Source organism: Schistocerca piceifrons, chromosome 2, assembly GCF_021461385.2.
Source record: "Schistocerca piceifrons isolate TAMUIC-IGC-003096 chromosome 2, iqSchPice1.1, whole genome shotgun sequence".
NCBI classification, from domain to species: Eukaryota; Metazoa; Arthropoda; class Insecta; order Orthoptera; family Acrididae; genus Schistocerca; species Schistocerca piceifrons.
In genome coordinates this window covers 661,011,043-661,036,194 of record NC_060139.1, presented here as the reverse complement: position 1 = coordinate 661,036,194, position 25,152 = coordinate 661,011,043, and the positions used below count along the sequence as shown (strand labels likewise).

Genomic DNA, 25,152 nt, shown 5'->3' with positions numbered 1-25,152 from the left:
CGTCTCCGTGAAGCTGGGCTACGGTCCCGCACACCGTTAGGCCGTCTTCCGCTCACGCCCCAACATCGTGCAGCCCGCCTCCAGTGGTGTCGCGACAGGCGTGAATGGAGGGACGAATGGAGACGTGTCGTCTTCAGCGATGAGAGTCGCTTCTGCCTTGGTGCCAATGATGGTCGTCTGCGTGTTTGCCGCCGTGCAGGTGAGCGCCACAATCAGGACTGCATACGACCGAGGCACACAGGGCCAACACCCGGCATCATGGTGTGGGGAGCGATCTCCTACACTGGCCGTACACCACTGGTGATCGTCGAGGGGACACTGAATAGTGCACGGTACATCCAAACCGTCATCGAACCCATCATCTACCATTCCTAGACCGGCAAGGGAACTTGCTGTTCCAACAGGACAATGCACGTCCGCATGTATCCCGTGCCACCCAACGTGCTCTAGAAGGTGTAAGTCAACTACCCTGGCCAGCAAGATCTCCGGATCTGTCCCCCATTGAGCATGTTTGGGACTGGATGAAGCGTCGTCTCACGCGGTCTGCACGTCCAGCACGAACGCTGGTCCAACTGAGGCGCCAGGTGGAAATGGCATGGCAAGCCGTTCCACAGGACTACATCCAGCATCTCTACGATCGTCTCCATGGGAGAATAGCAGCCTGCATTGCTGCGAAAGGTGGATATACACTGTACTAGTGCCGACATTGTGCATGCACTGTTGCCTGTGTCTATGTGCCTGTGGTTCTGTCAGTGTGATCATGTGATGTATCTGACCCCAGGAATGTGTCAATAAAGTTTCCCTTTCCTGGGACAATGAATTCACGGTGTTCTTATTTCAATTTCCAGGAGTGTAGATAGCCGTACCATAGGTGCAACCACAACGGAGGGGTATCTGTTGAGAGGCCAGACAAACGCGTGGTTCCTGAAGAGGGGCAGCAGCCTTTTCAGTAGTTGTAGGGGCAACAGTCTGGATGATTGACTGATCTGGCCTTGCAACACTAACCAAAACGGCCTTGCTGTGCTGGTACTGCGAACGGTTGAAAGCAAGGGGAAACTACAGCCGTAATTTTTCCCGAGGGCATGAAGCTTTACTGTATGGTTAATGATGATGGCGTCCTCTTGGGTAAAATATTCCGGAGGTAAAATAGTCCCGCATTCGGATCTCCGGGCGGGGACTACTCAAGAGGACGTCGTAATCAGGAGAAAGAAAATGGCGTTCTACGGATCGGAGCGTGGAATGTCAGATCATTTAATCGGGCAGGTAGGTTAGCAAATTTAAAAAAAGGAATGGATAGGTTAAAGTTAGATATAGTGGGAATTAGTGAAGTTCCATGGCAGGAGGAACAAGACTTTTGGTCAGGCGAATACAGGGTAATAAATACCAAGTCAGATAGGGGTAACGCAGGAGTAGGTTTAATAATGAATAAAAAAAATAGGAATGCGGGTAAGCTACTACAAACAGCGTAGTGAACGCATTATTGCGGCCAAGATAGACACGAAGCCCACGCCTACTACAGTAGTGCAAGTTTATATGCCAACTAGCTCCGCAGATGACGATGATATTGAAGAAATGTATGATGAAATAAAAGAAATTATTCAGATAGTGAAGGGAGACGAAAATTTAATAGTCATGGGTGACTGGAATTCGGTAGTAGGAAAAGGGATAGAAGGAAACGTCGTAGGTGAATATGGATTGGGGGTAAGAAATGAAAGAGGAAGCCGCCTGGTAGAATTTTGTGCAGAGCATAACTTAATCATAGCTAACACTGGTTCAAGAATCAAGAAAGAAGGTTGTATACATGGAAGAACCCTGGAGATACTAAAAGGTATCAGATACATTATATAATGGTAAGACAGAGATTTAGGAATCAGGTTTTAGATTGTAAGACATTTCCATGAGCAGATGTGGACTCTGACCACAATCTATTGGTTATGAACCGTAGATTAAAACTGAAGAAACTGCAAAAAGGTGGGAATTTAAGGAGATGGGACCTCGATAAACTGACTAAACCAGAGGTTGTACAGAGTTTCAGGGAGAGCATAAGGGAACAAATGGCAGGAATGGGGAAAGAAATACAGTAGAAGAAGAATGGGTAGCTTTGAGGGATGAAGTAGTGAAGACAGCAGAGGAACAAGTAGGTAAAAAGATAAGGGCTAGTAGAAATCCTTGGGTAACAGTAGAAATAATGAATTTAACTGATGAAAGGAGAAAATATAAAAATGCAGTAAATGAAGCAGGCAAAAAGGAATACAAACGTCTCAAAAATGAGATCGACAGGAAGTGCAAAACGGCTAAGCAGGGATGGCTAGAGGATAAATGTAAGGATGTAGAGGCTTATCTCACTAGGGATAAGATAGATACTGCCTACAGGAAAATTAAAGAGACCTTTGGAGAAAAGAGAACCACTTGCATGAATATCAAGAGCCCAGATGGAAACCCAGGTCTAAGCAAAGAAGGGAAAGCAGAAAGGTGGAAGGGGTATATAGAAGGTCTATACAAGGGCGATGTACTTGAGGATGATATTATGGAAATGGAAGAGGATTTAGATGAAGATGAAATGGGAGATGTGATACTGCTTGAAGAGTTCGACAGAGCACTGAAAGACATAAGTCGAAACAAGGCCCCGGGAGTAGACGACATTCCATTAGAGCTACTGACGGCCTTGGGAGAGCCAGTCCTGACAAAACTCTACCATCTGGTGAGCAAGATGTATGAGACAGCGAAATACCCTCAGACTTCAAGAAGAATATAATAATCCCAATCTCAAAGAAAGCAGGTGTTGACAGATGTGAAAATTACCGAACTATCAGTTTAATAAGTCACGGCTGCAAAATACTAACGCGAATACTTTACAGAAGAATGGAAAAACTGGTAGAAGCCGACCTCGGGGAAGATCAGTTTGGATTCCGTAGAAATATTGGAACACGTGAGGCAATACTGATCCTACGGCTTATCTTAGAAGCTAGATTAAGGAAAGGCAAACATACGTTTCTAGAATTTGTAGACTTAGAGAAAGCTTTTGACAAATTTGACTGGAATACTCTCTTTCAAATTCTGAAGGTGGCAGGGGTAAAATATAGGGAGCGAAAGGCTATTTACAATTTGTATAGAAACCAAATGGCAGTTACAAGAGTCGAGGGGCATGAAAGGGAAGCAGTGGTTGGGAAGGGAGTGAGACAGGGTTGTAGCCTATCCCCGATGTTATTCAATCTGTATATTGATCAAGCAGTGAAGGAAACAAAAGAAAAATTCGGAGTAGGTATTAAAATCCATGGAGAAGAAACAAAAACTTTGAGGTTCGTCGACGACATTTTAATTCTTTCAGAGACAGCAAAGGACTTGGAAGAGCAGTTGAACGGAATGGATGGTGTCTTGAAGGGAGGATGTAAGATGAACATCAACAAAAGCAAAACGAGGGTAATGGAATGTAGTCGAATTAAGTCGGGTGATGTTGAGGGTATTAGATTAGGAAATGAGACACTTAAAGTAGTAAAGGAGTTTTGCTATTTGGGGAGCAAAATAACTGATGATGGTCGAAGTAGAGAGGATATAAAATGTAGACTGGCAATGGCAAGGAAATCGTTTCTGAAGAAGAGAAATTTGTTAACGTCGAGTATAGATTTAAGTGTTAGGAAGTCGTTTCTTAAAGTATTTGTACGGAGTGTAGCCATGTATGGAAGTGAAACATGGACGATAAATAGTTTAGGCAAGAAGAGAATAGAAGCTTTCGAAATGTGGTGCTACAGAAGAATGCTGAAGATTAGATGGGTAGATCACATAACTAATGAGAAGGTGTTGAACAGGATTGGGGAGAAGAGAAGTTTGTGGCACAACTTGACTAGAAGAAGGGATCGGTTGGTAGGATATGTTCTGAGGCATCAAGGGATCACCAATTTAGTATTGGAGGGCAGCGTGGAGGGTAAAAATCTTAGAGGGAGACCAAGAGATTAATACACCAAGCAGATTCAGAAGGATGTCGGTTGCAGTAGGTACTGGGAGATTTAGAAGCTTGCACAGGATAGAGTAGCATGGAGAGCTGCATCAAACCAGTCTCAGGACTGAAGACCACAACAACAACAACATTATAGTAGGCGCACAAGTGGTGGGACACAGCATCTACGAGTTAGCGATGAAGTGGGCGCTTTTCCGTACCACCATTTCACGAGCGTACAGCGAATATCAAGAATCCGGTAAAACATTAAATCTCTGACATCGCTGCGGCCGGAAAAATATCCTGCAGCAACGGGATTAACCACGACTAAAGAGAATCATTCAACGTGACAGAAGTGCAACCCTTTCGCAAACTGCTAAGGATTTCAGTGCTGGGCCGTCAACAAGTGTCAGCGTGCGAACCATTGAACGAAATGGGCTTTCGTTCACTGGATGAATGCACAACACGAAGATTTACGCCTTATCCTGGACCCGTCAACATCGACATTTGACTGTTGATGATTGGAAACATGTTTCCTGATTGGACGAGTCTCGTTTTAAATTGTATCGTGCAGATGGACGTGTACGGGTATGGAGACAACCTCGTGAAGCCATGGTCCCTGCATGTCAGGACTGTTCAAGCTGGTGGAGGCTCTGTAATGGTGCGGGGCATGTGTATTCCGACGCACTTGGGCAATTCCAGCAGGGCAACGCGACACCCCACACGTCCAGAATTGCTACAGAATAGCTCCAGGAACACTCTTCTGAGTTTAAACACTTCCGCTGGCCACCAAATTCCTCAGAAATGAACACTATTGAGCGTATCTGGGAGCCTTGCAACATGCTCTTCAGAAGAGATGTCCACCCCCTCGTACACTTACGGATTTATGGACAACCCTGCACGATTCACTGTATCAGCTCCCTCCAGCACTACTTCAGACATTAATCGAGTCCAGGCCACGTTGTGTTGCGGCACTTCCGCGTGCTCGCGGGAGCCCTACGCGATATTAGGCAGGTGCACCAGTTTCTTTGGCTCTTCAGCGTACAACCGCATCGGAGTCGCACTACGTTGCATATGCCCTGCAGCGACGCCCTCAGGCGGAAACCTTTTGATAGCCCCTTATTTGTCAGTATTTATTTTTCTGTTAAATAGCTATTCCAGATAAAGGACGATTTTCCTTGGTTACTTCACTATAAAACATGACAATTTTTCTGTTCTTTATATCCTTTTAATTTCTGTTTTGTCTTTGAAATTATTTTCATGGCATTTCCATTTTGGCATGTTTATGATATAATTAATTTGCTTTAGGGTTCAAGCCTCTCATATCCAAGTTACTCAGGTCATTCACCCATCCATACTAAATCATTTTTCCTTCCTCAATTCATCTGTTCCTGTTTGAATTTAGAGTGTGAGGTATTATCTTTTGTTCATTTTGGGAAACTAGACATACCAAACCGAGCAAAACCTGGGGAACAGGAACAGTGTCTCGAGGTTTCCAGCGATTAGAGGAGTTAGGAGTTATCTTAACTGCCTCTAACTTATCATCCTATTCCCGTTCCTTTTTGAGTTCCTTCTCCCAGGAGTGGTTTCACCTCACCTGATTTCCTTGCCCTTCATTACGGGCTGCAATTCTCCTGGATCCTACCACTTGACGTGCCTGGCTAAAAGTGACTCTACCAGGAGTTTACACGCTCCCGCCAGCACAGCTTTCAGGGTCAAAAGGAGAATGCAGGGATCACCACCAGTGGCAGCTACCGGCGAATACGATTTAGATTGGAATTTTGGAATTTCTTGTAGTGGAGTAAATAGAAGAAATTAAACTGGAAAATTTTGAAGTAGTGTCACGCAGAATGATGGTTGTCCAGTTTAACTGCAGCTTGCAGAAAGAAAAATAAATCTAAGAGATTTAAAAAGGATTATGAAGAGTTACATTCTGAAACCTAAAAAAAAAAAACAAGAAAAGGAATCAGCTGATGTAACAATATTAAGGCGAGCAGTACAGGAAAACTAGAATAAGTAGAGCTCCTTAGTTGGAAGGCACAAAGCAGCGCTCCGTAGTGCCTCGGTCTGCAGTGTGAGGGGAAGGCGTAGGACTGTGGCGCACTTTGTACGTGCCCGCCGGTGACAAACATTCATATAACTGTCAGCCGTGCGCCTGGGAGCTTGCGTCCCTGCAGCACGTGGCCTGCAGATTTCTGCCAGAATGATCCTTCCAGGCTCGCAGAGTTCTTTTCCGAAGCAGTTTTCACTTTCTTTGGCTGCAGTGACCGATATTGCAGCCACTACGCAGACTAGGAAATTGCAATTATCAATTAGGTACTTATCACAGTACTTAAATAACACCACGAATAACATAAGTGGGAAACAGAAACACACTTCATGAACAGAGTACAAGTAAGTGCTCGAGAGTCTACTGTGCAACGGGTTTTAATACAAAAAGCTAATTAATGTAATAGTTTAAGTTCTTGCGAAAACTATTAATATTGAAAAACTTCCATGTTATGAGCTTGCAGCTTCTTTCTTCTTACATTATTACATGCAGGGCTGTTTATATCGATATTTTTGTAGAGTATGTTTCCGAAAAATTTCATTCAGTCAGCACGCTGGTCACACAAACCGTCATTTTCTGGTGCAATGTCTCCCGTAGCGCGAGATAATAAAAACCGTGTTGGAAGAAAATAAAACTGTCGCTCAAAAAAAAAACAGGAAAAAACGATTAGATCGTTTAGGAATGCATCCCTGGATCTTGAGGTTTGTGGTGTTGCGTTTACCCAGCTTTGTTATCTCTCTTAATTTTCTTTCGTCACCAACTTTCCCTTATAGACTTCCTTTCTCTCGCCGACGATCGCCGGCTCGGTTGGCTTCCCTTATCTGTGACTGGTTTTCCTATTAAAAAGAAAGTTAAATTTAGTGCTCTGTGATATTGAAGTGCTGTGTGGTCACCTGTGGTCTAGGGGTGCGACTTTGATTCATAATCAAAACGTCTTCGGTCCCGGGTTCGATCCCCACCACTGCCTAAATTTTGATAAATAATCAGCATTGGCGGCCGAAGACTTCCGGCATAAGAAGTCAGCCTTATTCTGCCAACGGCCTTGTCAAAGAGGGCGGAGGAGCGGATAGAGGTTCAGGGCACTCTCTTGTCCTAGGGGTGGGAAATTGCCCCTAAAGGCGGAAGAATCAGCAATGATCAACGACATGAGGATGCAGAAGGCAATGGAAACCACTGCATTAAAGACACGTAACGTGTATCCACAGGACATGTGGCCTGTAATTGAAGAAGTGTCATGATGATCTCTCCATTGGCAAAAGATTCTGGAATAGTCCCCCATTCGGATCTCCGGGAGGGGACTGCCAAGGGGGAGGTTACCATGAGAAAAAGATTGAATAATCTACGAAAGGATAACGTTCTACGAGTCGGGGCGTGGAGTGTCAGAAGCTTGAACGTGGTAGGGAAACTAGAAAATCTGAAAAGGCTCAATCTAGATATAGTGGGGGTCAGTGAAGTGAAGTGGAAGGAAGACAAGGATTTCTGGTCAGATGAGTATCGGGTAATATCAACAGCAGCAGAAAATGGTATAACAGGTGTAGGATTCGTTATGAATAGGAAGGTAGGGCAGAGGGTGTACTACTGTGAACAGTTCAGTGACCGGGTTGTTAAAATCAGAATCGACAGCAGACCAACACCGACAACGATAGTTCAGGTATACATGCCAACGTCGCAAGCTGAAGATGAGCAGATAGAGAAAGTGTATGAGGATATTGAAAGGGTAATGCAGTATGTAAAGGGGGACGAAAATCTAATAGTCATGGGTGACTGGAATGCAGTTGTAGGGGAAGGAGTAGAAGAAAAGGTTACAGGAGAATATGGGCTTGGGACAAGGAATGAAAGAGGAGAAAGACTAATTGAGTTCTGTAACAAGTTTCAGCTAGTAATAGCGAATACCCTGTTCAAGAATCACAAGAGGAGGAGGTATACTTGGAAAAGGCCGGGAGATACGGGAAGATTTCAATTAGATTACATCATGGTCAGACAGAGATTCCGAAATCAGATACTGGATTGTTAAGCGTACCCAGGAGCAGATATAGATTCAGATCATAATATAGTAGTGATGAAGAGTAGGCTGAAGTTCAAGACATTAGTCAGGAAGAATCAATACGCAAAGAAGTGGGATACGGAATTACTAAGGAATGACGAGATACGTTTGAAGTTCTCTAACGCTATAGATACAGCAATAAGGAATAGCGCAGTAGGCAGTACAGTTGAAGAGGAATGGACATCTCTGAAAAGGGCCATCACAGAAGTTGGGAAGGAAAACATAGGTACAAAGAAGGTAGCTGCGAAGAAACCATGGGTAACAGAAGAAATACTTCAGTTGATTGATGAAAGGAGGAAGTACAAACACGTTCCGGGAAGCAGGAATACAGAAATACAAGTCGCTGAGGAATGAAATAAATAGGAAGTGCAGGGAAGCTAAGACGAAATGGCTGCAGGAAAAATGTGAAAACATCGAAAAAGATATGACTGTCGGAAGGACAGACTCAGAATACAGGAAAGTCAAAACAACCTTTGGTGACATTAAAAGCAACGGTGGTAACATTAAGAGCGCAACGGGAATTCCACTGTTAAATGCAGAGGAGAGAGCAGATAGGTGGAAAGAATACATTGAAACCCTCTATGAGGGTGAAGATTCGTCTGATGTGATAGAAGAAGAAACAGGAGTCGATTTAGAAGAGATAGGGGATCCAGTATTAGAATCGGAATTTAAAAGAGCTTTGGAGGACTTACGGTCAAATAAGGCAGAAGGGATGGATAACATTCCATCAGAATTTCTAAAATCATTGGGGAAGTGGCAACAAAACGACTATTCACGTTGGTGTGTAGAATATGAGTCTGGCGATATACCATCTGACTTTCGGTAAAGCATCATCCACACAATTCCGAAGACGGCAAGAGCTGACAAGTGCGAGAATTATCGCACAATCAGCTTAACAGCTCATGGATCGAAGCTGCTTACAAGAATAATATACAGAAGAATGGAAAAGAAAATTGAGAATGCGCTAGGTGACGATCAGTTTGGCTTTAGAAAAAGTAAAGGGACGAGAGAGGAAATTCTGACGTTACGGCTAATAATGGAAGCAAGGCTAAAGAAAAATCAAGACACTTTCATAGGATTTGTCGACCTGGAAAAAGCATTCGACATTATAAAATGGTGCAAGCTGTTCGAGATTCTGAAAAAAGTAGGGGTAAGCTATAGGGAGAGACGGGTCATATACAATGTGTACAACAACCAAGAGCGAATAATAAGAATGGACGATCAAGAACGAAGTGCTCGTATTAAGAAGGGTGTAAGACAAGGCTGTAGCGTTTCGCCCCTACTCTTCAATCTGTACATCGAGGAAGCAATGATGGAAGTAAAAGAAAGGTTCAGGAGTGGAATTAAAATACAAGGTGAAAGGATATCAATGATACGATTCGCTGATCACATTGCTATCCTGAGTGAAAGTGAAGAAGAATTAAATGATCTGCAGAACGGAATGAACAGTCTAATGAGTACACAGTATGGTTTGAGAGTAAATCGGAGAAAGACGAAGGTAACGAGAAGTAGTAGAAATGAGAACAGCGAGAAACTTAACATCAGGATTGATGGTCACGAAGTCAATGAAGTTAAGGAATTCTGCTACCTAGGCAGTAAAATAACCAATGACGGACGGACCAAGGAGGACATCAAAAGCAGACTCGCTATGGCAAAAAAGGCATTTCTGGCCAAGAGAAGTCTACTAATATCAAATACCGGCCTTAATTTGAGGAAGAAATTTCTAAGGATGTACGTCTGGAGTACAGCATTGTATGGTAGTGAAACATGGACTGTGGGAAAACCGGAACAGAAGAGAATCGAAGCATTTGAGATGTGGTGCTATAGACGACTGTTGAAAATTAGGTGGACTGATAAGGTAAGGAATGAGGAGGTTCTACGCAGAATCGGAGAGGAAAGGAATATGTGGAAAACACTGATAAGGAGAAGGGACAGGATGATAGAACATCTGCTAAGACATGAGGGAATGACTTCCATGGTACTGGAGGGAGCTGTAGAGGGCAAAAACTGTAGAGGAAGACAGAGATTGGAATACGTCAAGCAAATAATTGAGGACGTAGGTTGCAAGTGCTACTCTGAGATGAAGAGGTTAGCACAGGAAAGGAATTCGTGGCGGGCCGCATCAAACCAGTCAGTAGACTGATGACCAAAAAAAAAAAAAAGATATTAAAGTATGCTTCTTCCTTAGTATGATGGTCTTCTTCTGTAATGAAACGTCTTCTTTACAACTAAAAAGTTTTTGTCGCCTTTCTTCTAAACATTGTATGTCAAAATCTTTTATTTTCTGTAAGGAGTCTTCCTACATAAATCTGAATTTAAAATGTATTTTTTTTAAATAATTAATTAGTAAATAACAAGTTTAGAGAAACGTTTGTAAATCAGAGCGCCCTTTTCCCTGCATAACAACTTCTCCTTCCGTCGTAATGTGTATAAAATTAATACAGGGCCCTTCTTTGTGGTAATACCATGAAAACAATCTACTTTGATACAAGATTTATTATCGCGACACTGTCACACTTTCTATGATTAGACAGTCAGAAATATGTCATATGATGGCAAACGGCTACACCCTGTGAAGGCTGACGAGCAATTATCTTACTTTCGTAACTTTAACATGGTCGCTAAATATCTGGTGATTCAAAACGGAAGAACAAAAAAATGTTCAAATGTGTGTGAAATCTTATGGGACTTAACTGCTAAGGTCATCAGTCCCTAAGCTTACACAATACTTAACCTAAATTATCCTAAGGACAAACACCAATCTGACACCTGTTCCATCTGATAGTTTTCATACCACTCCTAGTAATTCCGTAATTAGTAACACTTACAGTACGTTTCTGTATCTGGATAGTGAAAAGCATTTTCTCTCGGTCACCATACGCAGTGTATTCATATCGCTTCAGACTAAAAAACACGAAGTTGCACTATACTTAGAGTTGAAGAAATTCTCTACTAGTTGAATTTTTGGAGTCCTGACTAGCATGAACGCCTGTATTTCAGCTGTTGATATTTATTATTACTTATCTTAAAAACACAAGTTATCAATTGTAAATAAATGCTAGGCGATTGAGGTAATTTTGAGGATATATGGATTAAAAAAGAAAACATAATTCTAGACATTATTCCTCGAATTTGTTAGCCTTTTTTAAACGTTACAAATTTGTCAATTTAGGCATGTTCCTTTTTTAGATCCTGCAGTATATCACGGAAAGGATAGGTGTGTTGTCACTTGTTAAGCTGGTGGAGAGACTGACTGATGACTGTTTCACTATCGCCTCCTTTAGTGATACCACTAAGTAAGGTGAACCGACTGGATAAGAAGGCCAAAGAAAGGCTTGAAGGTGACTGTGTATCAATTATTCTTCTCCAAAGGACAAACACACACACCAATACCCGAGGGAGGACTTGAACCTCCGCCGGGACCAGCCGCACAGTCCATGATTGCAGCTGTTTAGACCGCTCGGCTAATCCCGCGCGGCACGGAAGAACAGATTTCAGATGTTTATTACAAACTATAAACGACAGAAACACATTGCGCATGTCAGTGAATAGAGGAAAGATCAAATTTTACCACAGCTGCCCTTTTGTTTGTTTTTAGCAACATGGCGACTACACCACAAGAGTAATTATTTTGTTTGTTGGATTTGTAGATTTGTGATTGGCATATAAAAAATTCTTGGCAGATGGTCGCATATGCAGTGGGAAGAGCACTGGTCGGTTGCGCATTTCTGAGGCATATGTCGAGCGTATTAGAGATGCGTCACGAGGCCTCGGATGTACACAGGACAGGCAGGTCAGAAGCTTCAGCTTCCGCAAACATCGTTTGGCGTTCTCTGAACCGACGCCTGCATATGAAGCCTTACAAGTTGCTATTACTGCAGCAACAGCGTTCCGACGACTATAAGAGAAGGTACGACTTGTGCATTTCAGTTCGCCAGGATACGACTGTTTTTCCGAACGACTCATCTTTATGGACGAATCGACGTTCCTTCTATCGGGCAATATAAACCGACTTCATGTAATAATTTGGGGTCAAAAAATCCTAGCATCGCCATCGAACTTGAAATAGACTCACCGAAATTGAATATGTTTTGTGTTTCACACCTGGCGATTTTTTTCTGTGGGGGTACATAAAAGACAGAGTCTTTGTTCCGCACATGGCAGCTACACTTCATGAGCTGAGGAATCGAATTGTTCAAATGGCTCAAATGGTTCTGAGCACTATGGGACTTAACATCTGAGGTCATCAGTCCCCTAGAACTTAGAACTACTTAAACCTAACTAACCCAAGGACATCACGCACATCCATGCCCGAGGCATGATTCGAACCTGCGACCGTAGCGGTCGCGCGGTTCCAGACTGAAGCGCCTAGAACCGCTCGGCTACACCGGCCGGCCAATTGTTCAAGCTGCTGATTCGCTAAACAGGGAACTCTTCATTCGTGTGTGGAATGAAATGGACTACCGTTCCGATGTTCCTCGAGCAACGCATGGTGCTGATGTTCAGTGTATGGTATAATATCTGTGAAAGACTTTGAACTTCCTTCTACCCAGTGACACGCACAAGATGTTTCTATTTTTCATAGTTTTTCTGTAATAACAGCTGAAATCTTTTCTTTCTGTTTGAATCAGCTTGTATAACAATGCAGCCGGCCGAAGTGGCCGTGCGGTTAAAGGCGCTGCAGTCTGGAACCGCAAGACTGCTACGGTCGCAGGTTCGAATCCTGCCTCGGGCATGGATGTTTGTGATGTCCTTAGGTTAGTTAGGTTTAACTAGTTCTAAGTTCTAGGGGACTAATGACCTCAGCAGTTGAGTCCCATAGTGCTCAGAGCCATTTGAACCATTTTGTATAACAATGCACCTTAGGCTTGCTCCACCAAATACAAACACGAGACGAACTTCTGCCATGTTCCTCAACATTGTTAGAACAATTTTCAATAATATTTCGGTTTCATTTACAGATAATTACAAGAATAGTAGTATTTTTTAATTTTTTACGTGAACCATATGACAATTTTCATATTTTTGAGCCGATGAACACATGCCAACATGTTTCCACTTATCTCCGGAACTCACCTTTGGGCAATACGATGGTGCCGGCTGCATCTACTGACAAGTGACGCGCCCGGTGTAACTAGATGTGAGTAGTAGTTTCGGTTACATATTTCATGGTCATTGTACAGAGGTACGACCAAAATAAGGAAGATTAGGACCCAAAATATCGTCAGCGACGAGGTCGTTGGAACTGATGCTCAGCGTAGGTTTGGGGAAGGCCGGAGAAGGACATCAGCCGTGATCCTTTCTACTTTTTATTGAGCAGTTTAGGGAAACAATAGAAAACCTAAATCGGGATGACCGGGACGCGGTTTGAACCAGATCCTCTCAAATACCAGACCATTACATAACCAATGCGACACGTCGCTCACTATACAATCACTGCAGCTTTCCCTCGTGACATTTGAAACAGAAAGTTAATAAATGAATAAGAAACTGAGTCAAAATAAGTGTCACCGTGACACAGGAAACTTAATTCTGTGGCTCAGCTGCTTCATCAACGAATTCGGCATCGATCTTGTAAAGCTGGAGAAAGTGTTCGCTGTGTAAAATGTAAACGAAGATTGGTAAATCTTAAACTGACAACTACGCGTTATGTAGCTGAAAACGGACCCCTCGTCATGAAAGCACATTTCACACTTTTCCTACAGCATGTCAAAACAGCAGCACAACACCGCGGCGATTTTATATTTAACCAGCAGTTGCTGTGCAACGAGTGTATTTTTACTGTCTTTTTTGATCACCAAACACTCTCACACCAATGTAAAATAATCTTCAAATGTGTGTGAAATCTTATGGGACTTAACTGCTAAGGTCATTAGTCCCTAAGCTTACACACTACTTAACCTAAATTATCCCAAGGACAAACACCAATCTGACACCTGTTCCATCTGATAGTTTTCATACCACTCCTAGTAATTCCGTAATTAGTAACACTTACAGTACGTTTCTGTATCTGGATAGTGAAAAGCATTTTCTCTCGGTCACCATACGCAGCATATTCATGTCACTTCAAACTAAAAGACACGAAGTTGCACTATACTTAGAGTTGAAGAAATTCTCTACTAGTTGAATTTTTGGAGTCCTGACTAGCATGAACGCCTGTATTTCAGCTGTTGATATTTATTATTACTTATCTTAAAAACACAAGTTATCAATCGTAAATAAATGCTAGGCGATTGAGGTAATTTTGAGGTATATATGGATTAAAAAAGAAAACATAATTCTAGACATTATTCCTCGAATTTGTTAGCCTTTTTTAAACGTTACAAATTTGTCAATTTAGGCACTCGCAAGCAAACTGTTCTTTTTTTAGATCCTGCAGTATATCACGGAAAGGATAGGTGTGTTGTCGCTTGTTAAGCTGGTGGAGAGACTGACTGATGACTGTTTCACTATCGCCTCCTTTAGTGATACCACTAAGTAAGGTGAACCGACTGGATAAGAAGGCCAAAGAAAGGCTTGAAGGTGACTGTGTATCAATTATTCTTCTCCAAAGGACAAACACACACACCAATACCCGAGGGAGGACTTGAACCTCCGCCGGGACCAGCCGCACAGTCCATGATTGCAGCTGTTTAGACCGCTCGGCTAATCCCGCGCGGCCACGCCAATGTAATGTCAAGCTGAAATGTATAGTAAATTTATGTAGATATATTAACTCAGCATTGAAGCATCTTGCTACAAACCAAATCAGACTAATGCGGCTTGGCATTTTGAGATAATTCTGGTTAGGAGTGCTCAATTGCATCCTGTCTGGGCATCGGTATGCTGCTTATCTGCGACACTACTTGAATTCTTACTACTGCTTCATTATAAACTGTGAGGTGAGAGTATTCTGCTTGGATATGTTGGACCTGTTCTGGCTTTCACCAAAACATTTCAAATTTATTATCATTTAAGAGAATCATCTTAACTAGCTTAGCACATAAAAGCGGTAGGTAATTTAGTCAGGACAGTTCCAGCCGCTCCTCCTTTTAATATTGTTCCTTCCCACTCTCTCAACACAGTCACAGCGAAATGGAAAACGATCAAACTCAGCCACGAATTTTCGTTAATGTAGATTATGAAGACAAAGGAAAACGATAAAGTGAATTACCGAGCGAGGTGGCGCAGTGGTTAGCACACTGGACTAGCATTGGGGAGGACGACGGTTCAATCCCGCCTCCGGCAATTCTGATTTAGGTTTTCCGTGATTTCCCTAAATCGCTCCAGGCAAATGCCGGGATGGTTCCTTCGAAAGGGCATGGCCGCCTTCCTTCCCGTCCTTCCCTAATCCGATGAGACCGATGACCTCGCTGTCTGCCGGCCGGAGTAGCCGAGAATTTCTAGGCGCTACCGTCTGGAACCGCGCGACTGCTACGGTCACAGGTTCGAATCCTGCCTCGGGCATGGATGTGTGTGATGTCCTTAGGTTAGTTAGGTTTAAGTAGTTCTAAGTTCTAGGGGACTGATCACCTCAGCAGTTAAGTCCCATAGTGCTCAGAGCCATTTGAACCTCGCTGTTTGGTCTCCTCTCCCAAAAAACCCAACCCATAAAGTGAATTCATCGAATTAAACTGAAAAGTAGCAAATATGGTTATTTCACGTCCTATTTAAAGAGCTCTGCAACTACTCTGAGAAATTCTTCCGGTACTTTTAAATGGGTAGAAAAATTTGAGCAAATACTGTGAGGAACACGATATGAGATTGGTTTTTAAATAATTAATTCATCGATTATAATAGTGGTTGAGTTCCGCGGCTGCGGATTCAATTACTTGACGAAATGCAGCATCGGGCCACATTTGATGTGGGCTTACGTATGTAAAGATGCGTTCCGCGTTTATATCCATCTTCAGTTGATGAATACCATACTACGATTTTGTCGACTACATCTTGAATGCATTATTAGCCGCCTTTGCAGCTCACGTTCTTTTTTTTCTCGTCTATACACTTAGAACACTTTTTTAGCGTCACAAACGCACTGATGCAAGGCAGCATCGGCTAAAAAGTCTTTGTTTATGCTGCGTATGTAAATTGGAAAAATGACACGCAAGACAGGATTATAAGTCTCTCTACTCCTGAGTCAATACTTGCAGCCTTGTCGCTACCTACACTACTGGCCATTAAAATTGCTACACCACGAAGATGACGTGCTATAGACGCGAAATTTAACCGACAGGAAGAAGATGCTGAGATATGCAAATGATAAATGATTAGCTTTTCAGTGCATTCACACAAGGTTGGAGCCGGTGGCGACACCTACAACGTGCTGACATGAGAAAAGTTTCCAACCGATTTCTCTTACACAAACAGCGAAAAAAAAAATGCTGAGCACTTAACATCTGAGGTCATCAGTCCCCTAGAACTTAGAACTATTTAAACCTAACTAACCTAAGGACATCACACACATCCATACCCGAGGCAGGATATGAACCTGCGACCGTAGTGGTCGCTCGGTTCCACACTGAAGCGCCTAGAACCGCTCTGCCACACTAACAGCAGTTGACCGGCGTTGCCTGGTGAATCGTTCTTGTGGTGCCTCATGAAAGGAGGAGAAATGCGTACCATCACGTTTCCGACATTGATAAAGGTCAGTTTGTAGCCTATCCCGATTGCGGTTTATCGTACCGCGACATTGCTGCTCACGTTGGTCGAGATCCAATGACTGTTAGCAGAATTTGGAATCGGTGGGTTCAGGAGGGTAATACGGAACGCCATGCTGGATCCCAACAGCCTCGTATCACTAGCAGTCGACATGACAGGCATCTTATCCGCATGGCTGTAATGGATCGTGCAGCCACGTCTCGATCCCTGAGTCAACAGATGGGGAAGTTTGCAAGACAACAACCATCTGCACGAACAGTTCGACGACGTTTGCAACAGCATGGACTATCAGCTCGGAGACCAAGGCTGCGGTTACCCTTGACGCTGCATCACGAACAGGAGCGCCTGCGATGGTGTACTCAACGACGAACCTGGGTGCATGAATGGCAAAACGTCATTTTTTCGGATGAATCCAGGTTCTGTTTACAGCATCATGATGGTCGCATCCGTGTTTGGCGCCATCACGGTGAACGCACATTGGAAGCATGTATTCGTCATCGCCATACTGGCGTATCACCCGGCGTGATGGTATGGGGTGCCATTGGTTACACGTCTCGGTCACCTCTTGTTCGCATTGACGGCACTCTGAACAGTGGACGTTACATTTCAGATGTGTTACGACCCGTGGCTCCACCCTTCATTCGATCCCTACGAAACCCTACATTTCAGTAGGATAATGCACGACCACATGTTGCAGGTCCTGTACGGGCCTTTCTGGATACAGAAAATGTTCGACTGCTGCCCTGGACAGCACTTTCTCCAGATTTATGACCAATTGAAAACGTCTGGTCAATGGTGGCCGAGTAACTGGCTCGTCACAATATGCCAGTCACTACTCTTGATGAACTGTGGTATCGTCTTGAAGCTGCATGGGCAGCTCTGTACACGCCATCCAAGCTCTGTTTGACTCAGTACACAGGCGTATCAAGGCCGTTATTACGGCCAGAGGTGGTTGTTCTGGTACTGATTTCTCAGGATCTATGCACCCAAACTGAGTGAAAATGTAATCACAGGTCAGATCTAGTATATTTGTCCAATGAATACCCGTTTATCATCTGCATTTCTTCTTGCTGTAGCAGTTTTAATGGCCAGTGGTGTACTTACTTCTAGGAAAATTCAGAGATCCGAGCACTGGACTGAAAAACTCCATCCCTAGCATTTCAGTGCACACATCGAAATGATTGCTAGCAACTTTCGCTGGTAATGTTCTACAACAACAAAAGAGGAAATAGTTCGAAATCAACAGCTAAAATTCACACAACTACACTACGTCTAAATTTTCACGGGAACAAAAGTAATTTATTGGCTTCAGTTAAACCTTGTCAAATCGACGTCGTTCACTGAACAGCACCTCCTGCAAGTTACTGAGTCCACCACCTGGTGTGAAAGGCCCCCGTCTACAGGGGACGTACACGCTCACAAATCGGCAGCACTCAAATTGTATTGCAAAGTCGCAAAGAGCCAAGCGAACAAGATGGAAAACTTCAGAACACTTATTATGTGGATGCCAAATGGGCCTCCTGAAATAAATTGATCATTTTTTGTTCAAAATTTTTTGCTTGAAAATATTTGAACAACAACCAAACAGTTTGTTTCAAGCGACACTTTTCCCACTGACGTAATAGGTGCTACGAAAAGCAACACTCTCCTTGTCGAATGAAAGCGACTCTGTCCCCGCACAAGGGAGACGTACTTACAAACTGTTTCGACCTTTCCATTAAGAAAAATTAAATAGCCTGATAGCTAAGGTCAACCGATTACCGCCTTGTAATACGGAAAACTCTTAAAACGTAACTTCTGAGCCACAGGCCCCACGACTCGTCTCCTACTCTAGCGAGGGCTGCCGCAAGTTCCAAACCTGATCCACGAAACTGTCATGAAACATTCAGGTCGTTCTGACAACCACTTTCAGGACTCGAATGCACGCATCTGATCGGCCACTTCCTACTGCTAGCAAAAGTACTCTCTATAAAGTCCTGCTTCCTACCAGGACTCTCAGATGAGTCCTTCCAATGAGTGTTGGAAAACACGAACCGCTTACCGTTCAGGTAACTTAAACCCCTCAAGGCAGCCTGGTAAACTTGGTACACAACCCATTTAGAAGGAATTCAGGGGTTTTAACATTTTATTTTTGTGGTAAACTGCTTGGACGTGTATTGAGAATGAAAACGTGGTCCAAGTAGGTTGCATACTTTTTATTATCCGTCCAATTGGCCAGTTTCAACCGTGAGTCATTTTCAAGCATGTATCTAAACTTAATACAGAAATTACCAGCTCATAATCTCATGGCTTCCCCCACAGTTATTGTAAGCCAGCACTGGCGTCCACAGCCGGCCGAGGTGGCCGAGCGGTTCTAGGCGCTACAGACTGGAACCGCGCGACCGCTACGGTCGCAGGTTCGAATCCTGCCTCGGTCATGGTTGTGTGTGATGTCCTTAGGTTAGTTAGGTTTAAGTAGTTCTAAGTTCTAGGGGACTGCTGACCTCAGAAGTTAAGTCCCATAGTGCTCAGAGCCATTTGAACCTTTTTTTTTTTTTTTTTTTTTTTTGAACTGGCGTCCACAGTAAGGCGTAGGACGAGCCTATGGGCGTTACCGGGAAAGATACGAAGTACGTTCAAAAAGTAAAGGAAGTTTTTCTTAAAGAGCCTTTATTTACTTAGCACCATCAACTTTGTCCCCTTCAAAGTAATCCCCACAGATGTAATACACTTGTGCCATCGGTTTTTCCAATCTGGGGAGCACTACTGGAACTTACATTGCGTTATGGCGTTCAGTTCCTTCAGTGATTATGTTTTTATCTCATCAATGGTGTCAAAACGACGTTCTTTCGGGGTTCTCTTCAGCCTCGGGAACAGAAGGATATAGCAAGAGGCCATGTGCAACGAGTACCGTGGTTGAGACACCAGGGCACTTTTGTTTCTTTGCCAAAAAATCTCTAACAGCCATTGAGATCTGAGCGGTAGCATTATCGGGGTGGAATTTCCACGAGTGGTTTTGCCACAATTCTAGTCATTTTTTCGGACTGTTTCGCGCAAACGGCGCATAACTTCCAGGTAGTATTGCGTATTGACTTTACGACCATAAGGAAGGTACTCATGATGCACTATCCCATTGTAATGAAAGAAAATAATGAGAAGAACCTTTACATCTGACTGAAGTTGTCGAATTTTTTTGGTCTTGGCTCTTTAGGTAGCTTCCACTGAACGACTAGGCATTGGTTTCGATGTCATACCGGTATACTTTGTTTCGTCACCTATTACAACGTTCTTTAGAAGTTCTAGATCGGTATCGACTTCAGTCTGCAATTCCTGAGTTATGTCTACGCGATGTGGTTTTTATGTGAAATTCAACAATTTCGAAACAAACTTTGCTGCTACACGTTTCATGCCCAAAACACTCGAAAAAATTGTCTAGGCACGAGACAAATGAGATGCCGATATCATCAGCAGCCTCTCTGATGGTGACTCGGTGATTTTCTGAACCATTTTCCCTACTATTTCCACATAGTAATCGGTAATTGATGTGCTAGGGCGTCCAGGGCATCTTCTCGACCCTCTCTGAAACGTTTATACCACTCGTAAACTATTGTATTACTCACAGTAGATTCACCAAAAGCCACAGTCAACATTGCTGATGTATATTTTCATTTTCAGCTCTTTTGAATATTTGGTTTATTGTTGACATTCGAAAAGGTTATTCGCGTTTTCAAGTGCTCACCGAATTTTTACTTTCGATAAAAAAAATGGTTCAAATGGCTCTCAGCACTATGGGACTTAACTCTGAGGTCATCAGTCCCCTATAACGTAGAACTACTTAAACCTAATTAACCTAAGGACATCACACACATCCATGCCCGAGGCAGGATTCGAACCTGCGACCGTAGCTGATGAACTCAGCTGTTAAGTTCCATAGTGCTCAGAGCCATTTGAACAATTTTTTTATCAAAAGTAAAAATTCGGTGAGCGCTTGAAAACACGAATAGCCTTTTCGAATGTCAGCAATTAACCAAATATTCAAAAGAGCTGAAAATGAAAACATACAATAGTAACACATGTACCAACAATACAAAAAAACTTGAAAATCTGATGTATAAAGCACGTGAAATCAAAATATGCCCGTTACTTTTTGATCACATCTCACATGTTGCGCTTTGTGTGTGGCACGGCAGGCAGCTGCAGCAGTGGAAGCTTCTAGCAGGCCCACAGGGCCACGGCTGTCTGGTAACTGATGGGCACCATCAGCCCTTTATGTGTGAATGTGGAAGTCGCCATACAGCTTCCCGCACCGCGGCTTCGTACACAGTGCCGTTTACATGGCTGCCGGGAATGTGTTGAGTGAATGTAATACAGTGTAGAGCATATGTGCACTGAGGTGACGAAAGTAGAGGAGGAGGAGATTAATGTTTAGCGTCCTGTCGACAAACAGGTCATCGGAGATGGAGCACAATCTCCGATTAGGGAAGGATGGGGAAGGAAATCGACCGTGACGTTTCAAAGGAATCATCCCGGAATTCGCCTGAAGCTATTTCAGAAAATCACGGAAAACGTAAATCAGGACTGCCGAACTCGGGTTTGAACCCAGCCGAATGCAAGTCCAGTGTGCTTACCACTGCGCCACCTCTCTCGGTTGCGACAGAAGTTATGGTATATCTCTAATCTCTTATTCTCCAGAAACTCGATGTGGCATGAATTCAACAAGTCGTTGGAAGACCCCAGCAGAAATGCTGAGCAGTGTTGCCTCTAGACCCGTGTATAATTGCGAAAGTGTTGCCGCTGCAAGATATTGTGCACCAACTGACCCCCCGACTATGTCCCATACATGTTCGATGAGATTCGTGTTGGGCGATCTGGGTGGCCAAATCATTCGCTCGAATTGTTCAGAATGTCTTCAAACCAATCGCAAACGTCTTTGGCTCAGTGACATGGCGTCTTGTCATCCGTAAAAATTCCATAGTCGCTTTGGAATATGAAGTCCATCAATGGCTCCAAATGATCAATGATCGGTTCATTGGACCAGAGGACCCAGTCCATTCCACGTAAAAACAGACCACGCCATTATGTAGCCACCACCAGCCCGAACAGAGCCTTGTTGACAACTTGTGTCCATGGGTTCATGAGGTCTGCGTCACACTCTATCCCTACCATCAGCTCTTACCAACTGATATGAGGACTTATCTGACCAGGTCACGGTTTTCCTGTCATCTTGGGTACGATATATTTCACGAGCCCGGGAGAGGCGCTGCAGGCGATGTCATGCTGTTAGCAGTGGCACTCACGTCGGTCGCCTGTTCTCATAGCCCATTAACGCCAGATTTCGCCGCACTGTCCTAACGGATAAGTTAGTCGTGTGTCCCACATTGATTTTTGCTGTTATGCCAAGAAGTGTTGCTTGTCTGTTAATACTGACAACTCTACGCAAACACCGCTGTTCCCGATCATTCAGTGAAAGCCGTCGGCCACTGGGTTGTCCGTGATGAGAGATAATGCCTGAAATTTGGTATTCTCGACATACGCTTGACAATGCGGATCTTGTAATATTAAATTCTCTAACGATTTCCGAAATGGAATATCCCATTCGTCTAGCTGCAACTGGCATTCCTCGTTTTAAGTCTAAAAATTCCGGTCGTTCTGCCGTAATCACGCTGGAACCTTTCTCAAGCGAATCATTTGAGTAAAAATAACAGCTCTGCCAGTTCACTGTTCTTTTATACCTTGTATGCGATACTAGCGCTACCTTTATATGTACATTCTGAGCTACTACGGACGAGAAATACCCATTTGCGAACTTCGCTGGGTCGAGAAAACCATTTGCGACGTGCTACGGTTTCTCTCTAAGCGCGAGACCGGGAGAAACACACTGGTTGCACTGGGTGGTCACAATAATTTTAGTTCAAAGTCAGTTATCTAGTAGATGGTTCGAGCCCCCACGTGCTTCTGCACGAAAAAATAAAAATAAAAAAAACAATAATCACCCAAGCATCTACATAGCATGCATCCTCTTGGGGTTCCGTAAAATGTGGTCGGACTTATTTACTAAATTGGCTACGTTAGGTCTGAGGGATGCCAGCCACATCCGCTGCACTATCTCCAGTAATTTTAAATTAATTTCAGGTTTATAAAAACAAATGCTAGCAGGGAGGAATAATTTCTAGTGAACAAACACAGCTTTAACTAATTGGAGTTTATTTTAACTTGTTCAGGACAGATTTGACTAAAATACTGTTAAGTGTTCTTGATTTGACCTAAGATATTTACCGAGTTAGTTTAACAGCACCAGTCAAATATTAATCACAATCATTCAGCAGTTATTCACTTAATGTTTCTTTTAAAATAGCTGAAACTCCAAGATGAAAAAAGCTCCGAGCGGAGAATACTTCTCGAAAAATAATAATAAACCAAACACAATCCGAAGTCCAACCGCAAGCTGAAATCACTATATCCCACGGCGGTTGTTTAACTCTGAACTTTTTCGACACGACTTCGCGCTACGGAAATAAGTTCAACTCGTGTGCGAAATTTTCACAAGTCTCACAAACGCACCGCCGAGAATTCTTCAAAGTCCAGCAGCACCCAACTGCTGAAAATCACATGTTCCACGCGACTTCGCGGTCCGAAAATATTCGAAGTCCAGTTCGTGCACGGACTTCTGCCAGTTACACGTGCTACCCCTTTCAACTCAACTGAATGACTGGCCCCCTACCACAGAAAATGGCCGTCCTTAAAAGCCCTCGGTTTGAACACTTTGAAGTCGAATCAAGTTTGTTTGCACATAAAATTTATTTTTACTCTTAATATAGATACAATAAAATGCATGTAACACTTCTCTTCAGACGGAAATTTTTCGCTGAATTCAGATTGATCAAAAAATGTCTGTACGGGACCCTATTCTCATATTATTAAAATTTATGTGTTCTTCATATAGAACTTTTCATTATTTAAAATACTTTCAATGCTTAAAGAACTGATATTATTATTGTATTACCTATTTCTTTCTGCCTACTTTTCCATACTGCCGCTATCTTTATAGTTCCTATTTTTTGTTATCAAAATTCTGCATTTTAATCACGAAAACAGCATTCCGGCTCCTCATTTGAATTTTTAAAACGTGTAAATATGTTACATAGATATCTTAATATTACTCATTCAGACCTTTCATTTGACACGTTCTTCGTAAAATTTTTTCGAAGCGTCTCCAAGATTTCCAATGCACAATCTTACTTAGTTACTAAAATATTCGATTTATTATAATTCAAAAACTACCAAAGCGACTGCAGGCGCGTTTATGTGAGCACAACAGGCTAATTTTCTGCTTTAAAATGAGCCTACAAGCTCCTTTGTGCCACATTGAGATCAGTTTTTATTTATTTCTACATCATACATTTACTTTAGCTTTATGCTAAAACCTGCCAGGAGGAAGCCCACCATGAGCCGGCGTGCCGGCCGTTGAGTTTCCGCGTCACGTGGCTGGACGCCAGACTGACCGTACTCTTTTTAAAGAACCGCCATCTCTCGGTCAGTGCTGAAACTAGGACGATTCTGCTGCTGTCAAGACGGCTGACACACACCCATCTTAGATGTAAACACGCCAGATTCTCGACTGACACTTCGCCGCGATTTTTACTACAGAAACTGCGGTCTTCACACCCGCCCCCAAAGCCTGTCACCTCACAACGTATCTCTGCCCCATAACTTTTGCCACCTCAGTGTAACTGGTGAACCGAGCGAGGTGGCGCAGTGGTTAGCACACTGGACTCGCATTCGGGAGGACGACGGTTCAATCCCGCGTCTGGCCATTCTGATTTAGGTTTTCCGTGATTTCCCTAAATCGCTCCAGGCAAATGCCGGGATGGTTCCTTTGAAAGGGCACGGCCGACTTCCTTCCCTAATCCGATGAGACCGATGACCTCTCTGTTTGGTCTCTTCCCCCAACCAATCCAATCCAAATGTAACTGGTGTTTGTGGGACTGAGTGGGAGCCACTGACCTATGCGTAGACCACCTCCAGCCGCTCCTACTAGCGCCACGAGCACCATCAGCAGGGACGCGGGCCGCCACATGGTGCTTCCTTCCTTCTTCGCTCTTCCTTCTTCTGCAGCCGTGCTGGACCACGGTCCTTCACCTTCGCCCCGATGTAAGCCCCTGAAACTGCACAATTCGTGTGCTCAACAGTCTCCAAAAGCTGTGACATTCGTCCATATAAAATCGAGATGGATCGACTGATAACACTCTGCTATTTACGTGTTATGAAAACTGGCGAAAAATAACAAACATGCAGAGAAAATATAAATCAATTTAGACGATAGTTTTCTTCTTCCCATATAAAACCAACATATGCAAACGGCTAGCACTGAAATCTACACTGTGTAACCCAGTTAAAGGATTACTTCCTCAGGGGACTGATGACCATGGATGTTAAGTCCCATAGTGCTCAGAGCCATTTGATTACTTCCTCGAAACGCCATAGTTGTCTTCCACACCTTTGTAA

The 25,152-nt window shown here is 43.4% G+C and overlaps 1 protein-coding gene across 1 annotated transcript in view; it reads right to left on the bottom strand.

Annotated features, from left to right (window-relative positions):
• LOC124775716 (glutamate receptor ionotropic, kainate 2-like) overlaps window positions 1-24,724 on the bottom strand; it is a 282,789-nt gene extending 258,065 nt beyond the window's left edge. The window contains exon 1 of the mRNA XM_047250541.1: window positions 24,652-24,724. Within this exon, the coding sequence (XP_047106497.1) occupies window positions 24,652-24,724 (73 nt within the window). The remainder of the gene's footprint in view (window positions 1-24,651) is intronic.
• Between the last annotated feature and the right edge of the window lie 428 nt (window positions 24,725-25,152).